Here is a 19663-nt window from a genome sequence, read left to right on the forward strand (position 1 = left end):
ATATTTAGTGCAGGGAAAAGAGTAAAGCTATCGGCTGGTGCTGACATGTTCCACATCCTGGAGGACATCCTCACTACGGATCAATTGGAATGAAAGTAAATCTAATCCAATCTAATCTGTGAGGTTGTTGTAGTCCTTTTGGACAGACCTGATTGTTATAATGCATTATGTTGTGACCACAACAACATTCCTGCCTTGGGTCATGCCATAAGAGGAAAACAAAGTCAAGGAAACTCCTGGAACTTACTCCCAGTTTGCACCTCAACCAACGGAGGGTCATTTCTAACTGCTAAGCCCGTATTATATATAGAAAATAATGAAAATGTATTTGGGAAAATCTCTTCTCCTGGTAATCTGTGAAGTTGTTCTATCTTAATTAAAACAGCAACTCCTACCTAGTCCTAAGTGTTACATTCTTGTAAGAATCTAGGTGACATACGTGTCACTGTAACCTCTCATAAGAGCCTGAACATGGTACATGGTTTTTCACCGGGACTGCATATGGATGATCAATGTGCAAAAATTGGGAGAAGCAAGAGGTCTAATTCCTGCTTTGTGTACATCGAGACTCACCTGGCACCGAATCACTCATCCTTGCTTTTTAGGAGGATTCACTTCATGAGAATGATGAAATCATTGTCTCTTTGTGTCGACGGAAGAGTCTGATCTCACCTGTCGGCTTTGACCCATGATGTAAGGCTGTTGTGGTGTGTGACATCATGACGGCGCAGAGTTTAGTTTGTGAGAGTGACAGGTTTGTAGGTGTTGTTTTGATGTGATCAGTGGTGCTCTTTGGTGGTGTGTTTATGTGTTGTATGTTAGGTGATGTTTTTTGTTTAGTTTGCATGTGTGACGTGTTTATAGGTGGCGTATTGTTGCGGTCGGTGGTTCTCTCTGGTGGTGTGTTTATGGGTAGCGTGTTATGTGGTGTATGGGGTTCACTTGTGTGGTAGCATTGCACGTGTGTGGTATTGGTGGTGACTGTGCTTTCAGCGGAATATTTTTCAGCGAGTTAACGATTTTGGTTTTGTTATGTCGATGTTATTGTTGTTTTATATCTGTTCATTGTGTGTGAATTTTGGTAAATTGCTTTGTTTATGTCTTTGGTAGATATGGATATGACTGACAAGGTCAACAGGTTTTGGTTGTCGGCGATGATGGGGGACAGTGCGTTGTCTCTAATAAAAATTTTTCAGCTGTTTGGCCTGTTGTCTGAAGTCGTGAAGTGTTCAGTGTGTCGTGAAGAAATGATGTTTACTAATGTTCCGGCATCTCTGACCAGGGATGGCTATATGTGGAGATGTCTTAAGGATAACAGGTCAAGGGAAGTGTTCGATTGCAATTTTGATTCTCTAGTGTGTCTTTTTTTTTATTAATAGGATTGAGTGTGGTGAAAGTTTTGAGATTTATAGTGTGGTATTGGTAGTTACTGTTGACCTATATAGGTCAAGGGAAGTGATTGATTCCAGTGGATTTTGTGTGTAGTGGAATTTGGGAAGGTTGTGGGGTCTTGTTATTTTAGTGTTTTTTGTTTGGTGTAGTGGGGTGTGTTTGTATTTAGTTTGTCCCAGCCAAAAACCCCCTATTTCCCACGCTTGTCCCATTAGTTTGATTAGGTTTTTTGTGGAAGGTGTGTGTGTTGGTTTTTCAATGTATTTTGGAGTTTGTTGTCATGTTTACATAATGACGTCATAGGCGCCATATTGGAGTCGTAGTGGATGGTCGTTTCCGCCATATTTGTGATGTCATAGGTCAAAGCAGACGGGTGGAACTGGACGCTTCATCTACATCTACATCTACATGACTACTCTGCAATTCACATTTAAGTGCTTGGCAGAGGGTTCATCGAACCACAATCATACTATCTCTCTACCATTCCACTCCCGAACAGCGCGCGGGAAAAACGAACACCTAAACCTTTCTGTTCGAGCTCTGATTTTTGTTATTTTATTTTGGTGACCATTCCTACCTATGTAGGTTGGGCTCAACAAAATATTTTCACATTCGGAAGAGAAAGTTGGTGACTGAAATTTCGTAAATAGATCTCGCCGCGACAAAAAACGTCTTTGCTTTAATGACTTCCATCCCAACTCGCATATCATATCTGCCACACTCTCTCCCCTATTACGTGATAATACAAAACGAGCTGCCCTTTTTTGCACCCTTTCGATGTCCTCCATCAATCCCACCTGGTAAGTATCCCACACCGCGCAGCAATATTCTAACAGAGGATGAACGAGTGTAGTGTAAGCTGTCTCTTTAGTGGACTTGTTTCATCTTCTAAGTGTCCTGCCAATGAAATGCAACCTTTGGCTTGCCTTTCCCACAATATTATCTATGTGGTCTTTCCAACTGAAGTTGTTCATAATTTTAACACCCAGGTACTTAGTTGAATTGACAGCCTTGAGAATTGTACTATTTGTTGAGTAATCGAATTCCAACGGATTTCTTTTGGAACTCATGTGGATCACCTCACACTTTTCGTTATTTAACGTCAACTGCCACCTGCCACACCATACAGCAATCTTTTCTAAATCGCTTTGCAACTGATACTGGTCTTCGGATGACCTTACTAGACGGTAAATTACAGCATCACCTGCGAACAACCTAAGAGAACTGCTCAGATTGTCACCCACACTTCCGTATTTCTGTCTCAGATTTAACTGCCAGCGGTTTGGGAATGTGTCTTCCTGTGTTACGAACAACCCCAATTTCTGGAGACACTCATGTGAGCAAGCACCATTCTGGGTCATTTGCGGAGTCAATCATCTCCCTCCCTCGCGTCGTTTGTGCAGCTCCATCTTCGAGGACCTTGATTTCTCAACCCCAAGAGGGGAACCAGTGCCCTCCTCCAACATGTATCAATGCCAGGACTCCCTTTTTGGAAATCTCTCCCTGGAAATCTACAGAACATTGGCCCTACACCAACCAGTGGCAGAAGGAGCCATAGACTAGTCCCAACCCTCTAAATTAGATAAGAAGAATGAGACAGAATGTCAGGATATGACTACTCTTGTGACACCAGGGATGCCAGATCCCCCCACATGTTGTTCTACTCCTGGTGGTGACGGACAGTGATCCTAAGATGTGACCTATACTCTTGGGCACTGCTTGCCTAACCAGGAGGCCCTTAAAGTGATAATTTAATGGTGCAATTGATATTACTGTCGCCTGCCAGAAATGCAACAAATGATGTCCTCCTGTTCAACAATCTTCATTGCTCTCCAAGACATGTATTTCACTGAATAACATTCTCAAACCTTTTGGGATTACATTGGGTTCTGCTGGAACTGTACCAGTCCCAAAAGAGCATCTGGATGGGTCTGTATGTTGGTTCACTTAGAAGCCTTCAGTGGGTGGATTCTGTTGGGTACCACATTGGTAACAATAGCAGAATGAGTGTGAATGCTCCAAGTGATTACCACATACAACAGTTATTTACCCTCAGGCAAGGAACTTACATAACTTGAGGTGCCTAACTTGAACTTACAACTCATTCCGTCCCATTCACCTACTTGGAGAATTCAGTACACACCACCCCTGTGGGGGAGTACTATGTCATCTGCTTGGGACCTTCTGACCAGTTATCATCTTTAGCTTTCCAGCGATCCTGTCACTTTTGATGCGACTTGATAGACTAGTTGTCATGTTGGTCTCTCTCGAGGGCCAACTGGCAGTTATATACTTCTGCCACTCGCTGCAGCAGACTCTAATGGCAAGGTTGTTAGAGACATCTTCGTTGCAATCACCTGCACTACTACTGGAACTGGTACCCTCTTTCTATGGGCTCTCTACACTAATGATGGGTACCATAGTGGACCAAAGACACTGCAACAGCTGTTCAGAACTGTCGAAGGTCACTGCAATATCTCAAGCAGTGTCTATCATAGACAACCCTCATCTTTGTAAGTGGCTCAGTCCAAAGGCTCACTACCTAAAAAATGTCATAAGAAGGAATGCTGGGAGTGCTAAGCCTCCTCATGAGAAACATATACCTCTTCCTCCCAGGTATGGTCCAAGATCTGTAGCCTGCTGCGTTACTAAAGATCAACTACTGTTCAGGATCTGCTCCATCATGGTGGTTAATTCTTGTTTCGTTTTCTACATCTAGTTCTGTAGGACTAAACTGAGGAGCGGATCTCTGTGATTATGGAATTGAGTCAGTACATTAAATTAACATCAGAAAAGTTAATAATAACTAAAATAAAATTTACACGAATCTTATGCTGATGACTAACTGCTTGTGTATATATTAGATAAATCAACAATATATCACAAGAATGAAGATTATTTTTTTCCAGTAGCTCCTCAACAAAACAGGAGTAGTGACCCATGAGGAAATTCTGCAGTTTAGACTTAAAAGTGCAAGGATTATTGCTGATTTTTTAAATTCTTGTGATAGCTTATTGAAAACGGATGCAGCTGAATACTGCATACCTCTCTGCACAAGATTCAAGGAGGTGCAATCCAAATACAAATTAAATTTGTGCCAAGTGTTAACTGAGTGGAAATTGCTAGTTTTTGGGAACAAACTCATATTGTTAACAACAAACAATGTTAAAGAAAAAATGTATTGACAAGGCAGTGTCAGAATTCCCAGACATCTGACAAGAAGTTCATGAACAGATTGCTTGAACTGCCCATTTTTGAGCCAAAAATACACTTGATGAGTGGGGAACAGGTACCCAAGAATATAATGCCTTATGTTATAAGTGAATGAAGGTAAGTAAAGTAGACCAATTTTTGTGTTAGACTATCACTTATTGCAGATATTGTACTAATGGTGAATATAGCATCATTTAAGTTTTTGAACATGATCATGAACATGTGATTTCAATTACAACTTACACTCTATCTGAATACCTAGGAATTATGACTTTTCAGATCTGATGCTCATTCTGGGCAATCAAAATGTCTGTTTTTGTTGAATTGTTTGTTTAAGACTGTAAAAACAGAGTTTTACTGTGATGTAGCATCAATTTATTTCCTACAGGCCATGAACTTCTATCTTGCACCACACTATTTGATACATTGTCTTCGTTGCAATCAACATCCTCCACTATCAAGCTAGTGCCACCAGCAAACAGAAATATTAGAAACCATTTTATTTATATACCCTTAAGAAACAGCAGTGGTCTCTACACTGACCCCTGTGCAGCACCCCACTTAATCATGGTCCAATCAGACATCAGCTCATAACCTTTTTCATTATTGTGGAGAATGACCTTTTCCTGTCTATTCTTAAAGCATGAGAAGGACCAATTGTGAGCTACTCCTCTTATTCCATAACGGTCCAACTTCTGCAGCAATATTGTCTCCTCTTATTCCATAACGGTCCAACTTCTGCAGCAATATTGTGTGATCAACATTTATTAAACCACATTTGTTAAATGAAAGAAGACACCCAGTGGTCACAACTCTTTGTTTAATCTGTCCATTGCCCCACAGAGAAGAGAGATTATAGCACTTTCCAGTTGCTAAGCCACTTGTAAAATCAAACTGTATGTTTGACAGCAAATTATGTGAACTGAGATGTTTAGTTACCCGTATATAGATAGCCTTATCAATAACTTTAGTAAACACTGATGGCATAGCAATAGGTCTAAAATTGTCTACATTATACCTTTCTCCTTTTTATAAAGCAGCTTCACTATGAAGTATTTAATAATTCAGGAAACTGACTGATGCTTAAGGAGGAATTACACATGTGGTTGACCAGGGAACCGCACCTATTCATTTCTGATTTTGTCCAACTTTATTGTATATGCAGGGTTTCACCAGAAATGAACATGACAGAAGTGAGAGCAGGCATGAGCCATTTATGTTAGCCTAGTTTCCAGGCAACGGTTGTCACATCAGGAAGAGTGCAGAATGGTAATCCAAAGGCCATGGGGCTGAGTTCGTATACAAACACGTTTTTTTTTCTTCAGTTTTTTCATTACTTTCACTGCATATAAACAGAAACAACGGGGCTCATGCTCAATAGGGATCATTCCTGGTTCTCACATGTGTCTTGCCTGGCAGCCCGCTGTATGCCTTTCCTCAATGTCCGTGTCCTCAGTGGTACTCTTCCTGGGGTGCTGATCGAATTACCCTCCTCCACTTGTACCAGTCCCTTGTCCGTTTGAAACTCTACTATGGGTGCTTTGTTTATGCATCTGCACGTCCATCCGTCTTACACCGTCTCAACACTATCCACCATTGTGGCATCCATTTCGCCACAGGTACCTTTTACACTAGCCCAGTTGAGAGTAAGTGTACTGAACCTGCTGAACTACCACTGTCCTACCACCGTGACTTTCTCCTGAGCAGGTATGCATACCGTTTGTCTGCCATGCATGGCCACCCATCCTATGCCTCCTTCTTTGATGATTCCTTTGATTGCCAGTATGGGGCACATCCCCCTTCTCTGTTACCTCCTGGAGTCTGCTTTCGGCACTTGCTACAGCGCCTTAAATTCACACCATCTGCACCTATCCCGGGGCATGTGAACCCTTCACCACCTTGACTTCGTGAAGCGGCCCATGTTAACCTTGGCCTTCATTCGCTTCTAAGGACATTACCCCAGCCTTGGTCTATCACCTTCAGTTTCACGACCTTTGCATGCAACTTCGCGTTAGTACCTTTGAATGCACTGATGGCTCTCGAACTGCCTGTGGGATCGGGTGTGCCTTCGTCATTGGCACCTGTGTTTTTCGATATCATATTCTGGCACACTGCTAGGTATTTACAGCCGAGCTCTTCGCCTGGCTCAGGCCACAGAGTACATCCGGCAACACAGACTTTCCAATGGTACCCCCTGCTCAGACTCACTCAGGGCCCTTCAAAGTCTGTGTGCGCTGTACACTGCCCATCCCTTGATGCAGTTGGTCCGCAAGACTGACTCTTGGTGGAGCTAGTATGATGTTTCTGTGGGTTGTCATGTCGGTCTGCCAGGAAAGGATGCTGCTGACAAGGCTGCAGTCCTTGTACCTCAGCCCACAAGTTCCTATATTCCCTCCAATGATCTCTGTGTTGCCGTCTTTCAGGAATGGTGTCCCTTTTGGCATCGCCATTGAGCCTCCCTTCATGGGAATAAGCTCAGGATTATTAAGCCTCTCCCAAAGGCTTCGACAACCTCCTCTTGGCCCTCCCACCGGGAGGAGGTCATTTTAACAAGATTGCGTATTGGGCACTGCCTTTTTAGCCATCATCATTTGATAAGTGGCACTATTCCACCACTTTTTACACATTGCGCCCAAGTTTTAACTGCCCACCACTTTCTGATGGAATGCACATTTTTTAAATGTTTATGTTCCTGCTCGGGTTTGCCGTCTAAGTTATCGGCCGTTGTAGCAAATGACGCGTGGGCTGTCGACCCCATTTTACTTTTTATCCGCCATGCAATGTGGTGAAGGCCATTTAATTTTTAGTTTTGGACCTCCATTTCTGTATGATGTCTTTTTTAGCCGTTTTTCCACGTGCCTGTTTTTAGCTGTCTTCTCTTACGTCAATTGGGACTGACATAAAGTCATTCTTTAACTCCTCTCTGTCTTCGTTTTTTATAGTTTTGACTTGGGTGCGTGTGACCCCAGTCGTTTTTTGCACCCTTAAGCAAAACGAAACCAAAACAACATTCTTGGCTTGTGAGTGTGTGTGTGTGTGTGTGTGTGTGTGTGTGTGTGAGAGAGAGAGAGAGAGAGAGAGAGAGAGAGAGAGGGGGGGAAATTGATATTTAATCAGATGATAATGAAGACCTGAGCAGAATCAGTATGTCACTATTATGAAAACACTGATGTAATGGCATTCAGATGTTCTTAAATGTTCTGAAGAAAAAGGGAGGAGCTCCATCCTAATGATATCTTCTTGGTTTATCTAAGTGACAGTGTGTACTTGAAGAAAGGTTTTGACAAGTTTGCCACATGATGAAACCTTGCTTCAGTTGAAACTGTCATTTTGATTACTCAAGATTTCTTCAATGAAATGCACTCTTAAAAATCAGCGTTCTGTTAGAGTAGCATTTTGTTAATGCAAAATTAGATCTCCCTGTATCTGGTGGAAAAACCATTAACTGGCCAAAAAGACATTCTGATAACATGTACAGGTAGGCAAGGGTAGTAAAGTTGCCAGTTGTTTCATATTGTAAAGGATTTTCCATGTTTAAGGATTGCAAAAATTATCTTATATGGGTTGCTAGAATCTTGTATTTAACTTTTTTTTTTTTTTTTTTTTTTTTTTTTTTTTTTTTTTTTTTTTTTTTTTTTTGCCAATTTGTGTATTCATATAAGTGTATTGTCAAAACTACACCCCAGTTAGGCCTGAGTGTTGCTGATAAATACACTGAAGTATGAATTTGTCTTAAAACACATTTGTCGGGATCAGAGTGTGGTACATGAGAGTACTTATTTGTTATTGGACAATTCATTTAAGTTTAAATAAACATTATTTAAACTTCAGCCTAAGTTGCTTGTCAGAGTAACTCAAATAATACAGTCTATGTATTACTGAAGAATACTTTGAAGCTTGTAAAGTCGTGAGAACAGTGAAAGATGCATTATTTAAGCAAGCCAGTACTGCTGCTCCTAACCTATGGCAATTACGTGCAGCAAATAGACGTCAGTTGTTAACAGTTGTCATTCGAATATGGTTATTTATTGTGTCAATACTATTATTACTTCAGTATAATAGAGGGAAACATTCCACGCGGGAAAAATATATTTAAAAACAAAGATGATGTGACTTACCATACGAAAGTGCTGGCAGGTCGATAGAAACACAAACAGACACATACATACACACAAAATTCAAGCTTTCGCAACAAACTGTTGCCTCATCAGGAAAGAGGGAAGGAGAGGGAAAGACAAAAGGATGTGGGTTTTAAGGAAGAGGGTAAGGAGTCATTCCAATCCCGGGAGCGGAAAGACTTATTTCCGCTCCCGGGACTGGAATGACTCCTTACCCTCTTCCTTAAAACCCACATCCTTTTGTCTTTCCCTCTCCTTCCCTCTTTCCTGATGAGGCAACAGTTTGTTGCGAAAGCTTGAATTTTGTGTGTATGTATGTCTGTGTCTGTCTGTGTTTCTATCGACCTGCCAGCACTATTATTACTTCAGTGTTAATGCCTAATTCAACTCCTGAATGAGTTAAATAGCTATGTAATTACAGGGTATTTAGAAAGATGGGAACTCAGCCAACATGTCAATAACAGTTCAATGTGAAATGCATAAGTTGTGAAAGAGAATTTTCTGTTGCACATAGAGGGAGGGGTGACCTGAAACAAATTTTGTAACTGTTTAAACAAGCTCTGTAGTTTTTACATTCAAAGTTATTGATACAGAATTTTACATCTAACAAATTAACATAAGTTTTTGGTTACCACATTCTTCATGTCCTTCCCTTAATAAAACAACAGCTGATAGTGGTAAGAATTTTGAGTTATCTGTTTTGTCCCTTAAGATTGACCCATCACTATACTTTGTTCATTATACAAAATGCTACTTTTGACAAGTCTCTTCTTTTATCTTCTTATATATGCACATATGATTTGCTCTATTGTTTCTGTCACTGTGTGTGGGCAGACAAAGAATTATGTTTGGCACAACCAAAAATTGGATTGAACTGTTGCACCCAACCACCTCTAAAGGTCATTGGTATATCAAACACTTCCTTCTTTCCTTTCCTTTCATTTGTTGCACCTAATATAATATACAGTTCAAATGTGGTTGATGCTCATTAAATTGTATGAAACTGTCCTATTTCACTAGCTAACATTGATGTAAATTTCATCATAATAAAACAGTTGTTCTTACTGTAAGATCTGCATTTGATTAACCACAGCAACAGTGAGAGTTCATGACATACAATAACAGGCATTGAACTATTAGGCAATAAAGTTAAGATGATGATATTGTATCCCATAGCAGAACAGCTGTCATTTGAATAAAGAATACACCTTCATTTTTGCCCTACTGTTTGTGTTCTGTTAGCGCACTGTAATATGTGTGTGTTTACTACAGTTGTTATTGTCCCCTCATGCTGCAGTGTTTCTTATTTTTGTAGAAATCATATTGCCCTACTTGAATAGCCTAACATATGGGCAGAGCATGTGAAAGGGGAAAGTGAAACAAACTCATAATGAATCCCTGTAACAGATTTACAAGGGGTCCTCTTATTCAGCATGCAAACTGAATCTGATTGTAGGTGTTTCCCACTGTTATTTAAGTAAAAGTCTATTTAAAACTAATGAACAGTTGAAATCCCTAGATTAAACTGGAAGCATCGAATCAAGAAGGGCTTCTAGTTATAAGAATAACTACTACATCCCTGAGGATTGAACAGTTAACACCTGTGGATTTTCCAAAATGGATTAATGCCAGAAAGAGTGGGAAAATTATTTTCAGAGTCTATTGCACAACTTCCATCATTGGGTGACCCAAACAAAATATCAGTGTGATCTGCCAGTTAGTTGAAAGGAAACCATTTTATATCATGAGTCTGTCACTCAGCATCAGTGCCAGTATTGTTTTTTTCATTAGTTTGTTTTTGATATAGTCTAGTAAAAATTTCTGAATAGTTTAGTGCACTAAAAGCAGGTTCTTGTCATTAATTATTAATTCTTTTTGTCTGTTCATCAACTGTAGTTTACTCTGATGTTGGATACAAACTATAGAATCTTGATCCTTTTTTTGTTATATTGTATGCAGAGCACTAATGACGTTAAGAAAGTATGGAACTACGATGCAAAGTTTGAGGTATCCCTAGACAAGTTAATTGGTAAGAGCATTGCCCATGGAAGTTGAGGAGCTGGGTTTAAGTCTGTGAGGGTTGTATATTATCCCACATTGGCCTGTTGGTTATTCTTTGTGACACTCAGTCATAAACTTATTGATTTGCTTCTTTGCAGACTGTGCATTATGTTACACTACTGAGTCTGGCTTTTGCTCACCGACAATGTATTCTGAAGTAGTAGTAGTTGTTGCGTGGTGGTGCAGTCTGGCAGTTGAGTTCACTACTAGCTGCATGTGTGAGCAGGTATTAGGTGGATGTGCGGTAGAGTTTATCGTTTCTGGTACAATTATCCATGCACATTCTGACAGTCTTCAGGTTTCATTGTAAAATGGTTAATACTGTGTGGTGGCATGTGGTAAACTGGTAAAGCTGAGTGTAACTGAAGTGTTGTAAATGAGTAATAATTCTGGTTGCAAGCCATGCAATGTGTTATTCACTAACAAGTGTTCTTAATTGAACCCTCATTGTGTGGTTCCTCACATTACCAGCAATACAAAATATGTCATTATTTCCTTGGAATAGAGATAGGCAACATCATCATTTAATAGAGCACACCAGGTGGTGTTATAAGTCTGAGTCTGGCACACAGTTTTAATCTCCATGACGTTTTCCCCATGTTCCATTTTTCATTAATCACCTTCACATATGTAACCACACCATAAAATTAGAAACATGATATGACATGTCTTTATAATGCAATATTTGTTCCCTTGTATTCTTGGTTTTAATTTACCTGAAGCAAAATGGCTCTTGTGTACACCAAATTGCTTTACTAGGTCTTATTGGAGGTGATATGTCCTTGGCTTCCACTGACCTATAAACTGACTTATGGCCAAGTGTAGATTTGAATCAGCTGCACAACAATGTTTTCACATAACCAGAATATTGCCTGTGGTAAAAGTAGTGAAAGTGGCAAAAAGTTTTTGTATTCATCATGTAATTAACTCTCGATCTTTGGTTGTAGTCTGACAGCTACCCACTTCATTGTATACCACACAATATTTAGATAGTGTTTACCGTAATAGCTTTTCGGCAGATATACTCTTATACTTGTGGATTTAACTCGCTGGAGAGGACTGCAACATACAAAGTTTCAAAACCTGCATGAAGCCTAAGTGTGGAACCTAAGAACATAGTCTTTCCCCTTATGTATAGTTCCTGTAGGTACTGCAAAAATAAGATTAGACTAATCATTGCGCACACAGAGGAATTCAAGCAGCCGCTCTTCCTGCACTGAATGTATAACTGAAATGCAAAGAACCCTAATGAATGGTGCTTTGGGACCTATCCTTTGCAATGTTTTTCAGTGGTTTGCAATGGATGTGGATGTAGAATATTACTGAATGGTTCCTGATGGGTGGACATCTGTGCCTGGGCATGCTTAGAAAAATCATACCAATCTATTTTTACATACAGCTTAAACAAGTAGTAGTTGATATTATAACATTCGCTCAGGCGTTGTTTCTATATGTATCATTCCAACCAAGTATGCTTTTGAGGAGTGTACATCATCCATTCAAACTACATTATCTTGATAATCTGCAAAAATGATTTCATAGTTGTTTAATCATTTACAGTTGGCTGCAATCAATAAAGCAAAAGATCTAATTAAAAATCCACCTGAGAAATCAAAATATGAGTCCTGCAAGCGTTGGTTCATGTTCTCTAGTCTTCCTGGGTTGAAATCTGGTAAGGTAACTTTCATTATTTCTGAATTATTCATATTGTATTTAAGTAGTGTGTTATTTGGAAACATTAGAAATAAATAAGTGTTCATAGGATGCTTTGCTATGTTTCACATTTCCTGGTTTGCGTTATGTTCTTCTCCAGCATAATGATAGATTCACTCAACCAGTAGTAGAAGGAGGGAGTTAGGTATCAGCAGTTTTATAATGGCTTCTGACACCATTGAAGTACGGCATTTTTTCACATAAACATGTATAGCATTGCCGGAAGTGAAAGGAACATAAGAGTACCAAAGAAATCTTACAACCAGCTAGGAATCAAATCAAAAACCTTTTGCACATGTAAAGAGGCTAAACTTTTTTTTCTGTTTATGCTTAGGAGACAGACATAATCATTGGGAATATCAAAGCTATTGGGGAGAGATAGGGTAGTTTTTTAGGATGCATAGCCATTTTGGGGTTGGGGGAAAGGGGAGGGAGGGAGGTTGGGAGTGAGCGGGGGGAGGGGGGGGGGCAGGGCTGGCATTCAGTATGCTAAGATGATCTGGTGTAGTAAATAAGAAGTAGAAACCATATTATCTACAAAACAAAACAGAAAATCTCAAGTAGACAAATGACACACAGTGAAAAGGGTATTTACAGATTAGGACAGATGTAAAATATCAAAACAATTGAAAATATATTGAGCAATTTGGAAGGAACAAAACATGCACTTATCAAAGAAGATGAAGTGGTCCAATTAAGTCATAAAAGGAAATAATATAATAATAGCAGCTCAATTAAGTCAATCAGTTAAGAGAGAGAAAACAATACCCAAGGCTATACATAAGTAGCAGATGCAATAGACAAAACATTACACCAATGAATAACTCAACTGGGATATGGTGATGGAATGTCCTTTGTAAAATAGAAAAAGCAGTTAAGCACTAAATGCAACCATCTATGAAGTCAATAGTAATGTTTACCCTTTCCATTATAAATAATTCAGTAGAAAGACGGTTATTGCAACTGATATGAAGATAACAGTGTTTAGCTAGAAGACCATTTGCAGTCAGGTCAGAGGGCAACATATATACTACAAGCTGACAAAAAAAATTGAAACACACAGAAGACATAGCAGACATCAGTATAACTTGCACGCGCTCACGCACGCGCACACACACACACACACACACACACACACACACACACACAATCGGCGGGCATGTAAATAATTAGAGATATAATTCTGTGTGACATGTAGAATGGCCTCCATACCTCATGGCCCAATATTGGATTGCATGGAAATGTGCTGGCAGGCATACTTGTTGTCAAGGTTCTGGATGACTACGTCTGAGCACCACAAGGGAGGCTTACTGTATTGTACACCAAGCACATCATAACCCCTTCCCATCTACGCTTGCCATCCAAGAACAAGTAATCGACTTGTACAACATTCTGTGTCATCCTGTGCCATTGGTTGGAGACCAGCAGCAGCTGGACTAAGGAATTACTGCCCCATTCGTAGGCTTCCATTAACACAACAACACCAGTGGCTGTCTTTGGAGTGGTACCATGACCAGTAAAAATGAACTGCTGTTCAGTGGGTTGCATTGCGTTCAGCAATGAATCACAATTTTGCATTGCATCAGATGACCATCATCGACTAGTGTGACTGTGACTTGGGGAGAGGCCCCATTTCATTTGGTTCATACTGAGTAATGTTGAAAGTACTTTAAAGAGGTGCAACTTGAACTGTTTGCACTGGTCAGTTGTGACATGTAGGGATATGCCAAAGTAGACAATCCACTCACAAAACCAGATTGTGGCTACCATTGTTGCTCTTGCCACATTCATTGGATGGTCCACAGGCTAACAAGAGAAATGGTATAACTGGTATCCGTCCGACTGCTATAAGTTGCTTGTTGGCTGAAATCTGTAGTGACAAATGGTAGGGCTTGTTACATCGATACATTGCAGTTTGCCATTAAAGTTGAGTGCAATATTTCAATATGTCAGAGCTGTAAGTCTGACAGTGCTTCAAGGGACATCTTCAGATCATTGGCTCCTTCTTGAGCATTGCCAAGTGCTGCAAAGTCAAAGATCCTACATAGCAGCATCAGTGCAAGATGAGGCATCGTCTGGTCCATTCTGCTCACCACCAGCATCGGTATGTCAGATACCTGTAGTAAACTGTGAAGTGAAGTCCAGTTGCCACCTCTGGTGTGATTATTCCTTTTCCAAGTGGCTTATAATCTGTGATAAGGATGAAATGTCTAGCTCTAAGCGTGGTGCCAAAACAGTTAGACTGAGGTATAGTCCACTTAGGACTCATGGGCGTATGCGAACTTTTCTGCTTGTGAGGTTATAATTTTTTACTAAAGACACTGAAGTAAGACTCCTCATTAAACAGTTAAAACTCCTGAAAGCAAACAATTCACTAAGCCCTGATACAAAGTAGGCCTTATTTAGCGGTAATAATATGAAGCAATGTCAAATTGGGTAAAATCGTTAAATCAATAGTAGAGGAGAAGGTGTACAGATTACTTCGATTTGTTGGTAAGATTCTGGGAAAGTACATAACATACGTAAAGGTAGAGATTGTCAGTTATGTTGTACATGTCGTTGTAATTGTACTATCAATTTTGACACACTTTTTTTCAGTAAATCCTGTCTGTATTTTAGAGTTTGTGATATTTACATACTAAGCAATCACTGTTGCTGTGAGAGAGAGGTATCATAAATGTATGAAATTACATATGTTCACGCTCGCATACAAGCAGGTGGAGATTTTGAATCTATATGTGCAGCAAAGAGAAATTCAAACGTAAAGCATATCTTCAGATATTTATTCAATTTTTATAGGATGCTTTCTTTTCATTGGTCATCGGTGTCATGTGTTCTAGGTTTAGACATATCTTTCAAGAATTTGTTGCGAAGTGCTTGCAACAATGCATGATTGTTCACAAAAGGTTGGTAAAAAATCAAGTGCAAGCAACAATGGAATTCACATATTCTTGTGAGGTGCAGAAATTTAGAAATGGTTTCCACTCAGTCTTGAAGTTGCAAAATCTGTTGTGCATTGACAAGGTACCTTAAAATTTGTACTTCCATTGCCCCTTTTGACAGATTAATAACCAAACCATGTTGTCTTGAAGATCAGGAGAGTTTGAGCTGCATTGCATAGTCTAAATGGCATGTTCAGAAATTTTGGGGTCCAGTTGTTGTGCAAAGAGCAATAGCAATTTTGTATATGCCTTTTGGTGCAATTGATATATGATAGAAAGCACTGTTGAAGTCAGACATGGAGAAACCCATTTTGCCACAAAAATGCAGAACAGTTTTAGATATGTGGCATGTGGTAGCTGTCAGGTATCGTTGTGGTGTAATGCTGGCAAAAATCACTACAAGGATGCCACTTGTTGATCTTACTCTGCGAACAGTATAGTGTGTTGGGACCCAACTGCGATCTGAAGGTGAAAAAGCCCTCCATGCTAACATAAAAGAGAACTTTGTGATCTTGAATTTGTCTGAAGGTATACGATAGAAGCCACACATGATCTGTTAGTTCTGTTGTGGAGTCATTTTGATTTATCATATAGTGTTTTACCAGTGCTGGATTAGGTGATGGAAGGGTAACTTCAGGAAACGGGTGAGTGGGTCATCATTTGGTGAATCGGCAGCATTCACTTTGATGCTAGTGTGGTAGGTGTGGTGTAGCTGTATTTCGCTAGACAACTGTGTTGTAGAGTCAGACGGACTGTGGTGGTGTAGATCTGAAAGGAGGCCATTAAACGATAGAAATCTGCTTCAACAACTGGGCATAGCATCGCAACAATGAATCTCCATTCAAATTCATGTGGAAGATTGAAGTTACGATGCAAGGTGACTTGGCCATAGGTGTTGACAGAAGGTTCATTCACAGTGTGCAGGTGACTGCCGTCAGTGTTTTGCTGTGGAAGATGAGGAATAAGGTGAAGCATCAGCACTTGTATCAGAGAAGAATTGTAGCTTGGTAAAGTGCTCTGTTATGAATAGTTGATAGCTGTCCAGTCTGAAATCAGCTGCCACCGCTATTGATTTCTGGCAGCATTCTCCTTGTCAGGGGAAGGTAGGCACTGCCAGACAGCTGCTCAAAATTTTCTGTGGTATTATCAGATATTGTCCCTGACAGACAAGCTCGTTTCTTCTGGAGGAGCATCACCAGTGGGTTGCAGGTGTGGAACACTGTTTGTTTTCCTCGAAATTTCAGGTGCTTGAGTTTGCGGCGCTTCCAGAGGGTGCCCTGATGATCATTGTGATGTTTGCGGAATGATATATCTTGATTATTTGGTCAGGAGTTTGAGCATTTGTCACAGTTTGTGAACATTATGTGACATGATTGTCATGAGTAATTCTGTGTGATACTTTGGATTGGCTTACATAAGATACATTTATCATTTCAGTCTACGATTCAATTTTCTCCCATGCAATGGTGTTGTGTATGATTCCATAACAGGTCACCAAATGCCATGTGAAAATACTGATTATTCAACACAACATACAATATATAATTACATCTCTTAATTGCCAAACTACAAAGTACATCTGTACATCATTCATGTGTCCGAAGTCCAGAGAACAACAGTATACTTAAGCACCACTCACAGGTTACTCCTTAGGCCTTTCCATTGGCCGACTGCTGCATACAAGACAGTAGGAGGAGCATTCTATGGTCATGGGACAAGTGATTGCATGTTGCCAATCTTTCTAGCTATTATTGCTGCTAGGTAAATCCTGGTGATGCCACTGCTGCTTTATTCAAGCAACTCCTCATTTGGCATCAAGAGACAAAGTGGACCATGTTCCAGACTACCCAACCTCAGAAAAATCAGAGGTTGTACAGGGAACAGAACCTGGATCCTTTCACACCAATGGTAGCAACACTAATCATTCAACTATGAAGGCAGTCAGAGAACAGTAATAATGAAAGACTCTATACTCCACATAAAGTATAAAATATACTACCGGGGGAGGGAGGAGGTACTTTGTGCCCACTACAACGAAAGAAAAAAAATTCATCAATTGTTTTAACTTTTATCAGCAACATCTTTTTCAAATGGTACTGATGTATGAGTAGGGTCCACAACCTGAAAGTATAAGAAAGGTCCTGGATTTGAAAGTATTAATGTGACATTTCTTGTGAATAGTCACATCCACTACTAACAATTAAGTTTTTGGGTTACGTTTTACAGAAAAATTCCCTCCTCAGGGAGTTCACAGTTCTTTTGTGAGTTCATGCATGAAAGACATGGGGGCCTGAGCTATTGCAGCCCATTCTTCCTTCCCACACTGCATTTCCTTCACCCTTCACCATGCCCCTCCCTCCCCATCCTTGCTCTTCCCCTGCTGCCCCCTCCTTCTCCTCTCCCAGTGTTCTTCTGTATGTCGACCTGGCTATCACCTGGTTCTCTATATTCCTTGTGGTTTTGTTCCTCTTGCCTGTTCTCTTTCATCCTTTTTGACATTTTGGTCCCCCCTTGGGTTTTGACCTCCACGCCTAAATTTTCTGTCTTTTGTGTGAGCCATTTGGGGAAGAACTCCTTCCCTAGTGTCTATGGTGTGGATTCCTCTCCCCTCTTCCTCCCCTGCCATAGACCCCCCCCCCACACACACACCTCCACCAACTATGTCACCAGCACATGTAGCCAGCCCTTGTGGTGGGGCTGTTATGCACGCATCTGGCTGAGCCCCCCTGACAATACGAGGATCGCAGTTCTGATATGTGAGCTGTTGCCTTCCCATGAATGCTAAGGAGGGATTACTTGTCATCCTAGAGCATCAGAACTCCCAGCAACAGCCACTGTGCAGACGGCCATTACTGTGGCTGGATGGCACTCACATGGAGAGCATCTAATCGGAGTGGGTGGTATCAGGGTGGCTTTGTGCATGTAGTGGTCATTTTGTTTGACGTATGCAGAAGGATCATAAAGACAACCGCACCAATACCGGCGCCTTTATTCTGGCTTTCGAGGGAGATACCCTCCCAGAGAATGTCAAGGACATGGTGTTACCGATGTGACTTGAAGTTGTACGTCTAGCTACCCGTGAGGTGCTTTTGGTGCTTGCGTTTTGGGCATGTATCATCCTGCTGTATGGCAGGGCCCTGTGTGTGACTGTGGACACCCGTTGCATGAGGGAAGCCCCTGTGTTCCGCCACCTGTGTGTATAACTAGTCATGACTGCCACTCTCAACCATCACCAGATTGCCCAGTTTACAAGAAAGAAGAGAAGATACCAGATCATAACTCCCTCAATCGTCTACCTTACACTGAGGCTTGTCAGAAAGATGACAGACTCCACCCAGTGTTGATCTCGTCTGCTTTTGCCTGTGCTACGTCCTTTTCCCCTCCTACTTCTTCCTTACCCAGTCCCCTCCCCCTCTCCCCTCCCCCTCCTCCTCCTCTACAGTTCCCATGCCCTCCCTTCTGGGTGCTGCTCCCCTTCCCCGGCCAAAAGAGTACCCCCATTCTTCGGTATCAGCCAGTGATGGGGCTTCTTCCCAGGAGCCCTCCCCCTCTGACGTCTCTCAGGCTGGAGGCCTACAACCACAAATCGGATATGGGGTGCACAGTGTGTCATCTGCTCTCTCTCCATTCCTGATCTTGCAGAAGCCTGCTCTCCTTCTGTGCCCTGCCCTCCTCAATCTCCGAAAGAGAAAAAGGAACATAAGCCCCCTCCCCACCCCCAACTCCACTATGGTGCCCCCGGAGGTGCCAACATTTCCCTTGCAATTTGTGTCTGACATCTTATTTGTGGATGTCATCCCATCATCATTGGGGATGGATGGTGACTCAGCAACATGATTGGTTCCAATCTGTTCGTCACCCATTTGGATACCTGCTGTGTGATCATCCAGTGGAACTGTAATGGCTTCTGCCATCACCTCCCAGCTGTACAGTCCCCTATTGCCATTTACTTGGCAGCTTCTGTTGTTCTCCAGGAATCTCATTTTACTAATAATCACTCACCAAACACTAAATGCCCCATTGGATGACCAAGGCAGTGCTGGATGGACGACCTGGCGAAGGACCTAGCAGCCCTGGGAATTGAAGACACCTGGAGAAAATTGCCACAAAACAGGAAGGAATGGAGGCAGTTTGTGGAAGCAGCACGTGGTCTGCAGGGCCTGTGATTGCTGGATATCTATCTGTCTCACCTTTTGTGGGGCAGTGCTTTTTCATCTAGCCTTG

The 19663-nt window shown here is 41.1% G+C and overlaps 1 protein-coding gene across 2 annotated transcripts in view; it reads left to right on the forward strand.

The window, feature by feature from the left end:
• LOC126416743 (uncharacterized) overlaps positions 1-19663 on the forward strand; it is a 35797-nt gene that overhangs the window by 5883 nt on the left and 10251 nt on the right. For both annotated transcript variants that reach the window (XM_050084579.1, XM_050084578.1), the window contains exon 2: positions 12345-12456. In XM_050084579.1, the coding sequence (XP_049940536.1) occupies positions 12345-12456 (112 nt within the window). The remainder of the gene's footprint in view (positions 1-12344; positions 12457-19663) is intronic.

This window comes from Schistocerca serialis, chromosome 8 (genome assembly GCF_023864345.2).
Source record: "Schistocerca serialis cubense isolate TAMUIC-IGC-003099 chromosome 8, iqSchSeri2.2, whole genome shotgun sequence".
In the NCBI taxonomy this organism is placed as follows: domain Eukaryota; kingdom Metazoa; phylum Arthropoda; class Insecta; order Orthoptera; family Acrididae; genus Schistocerca; species Schistocerca serialis.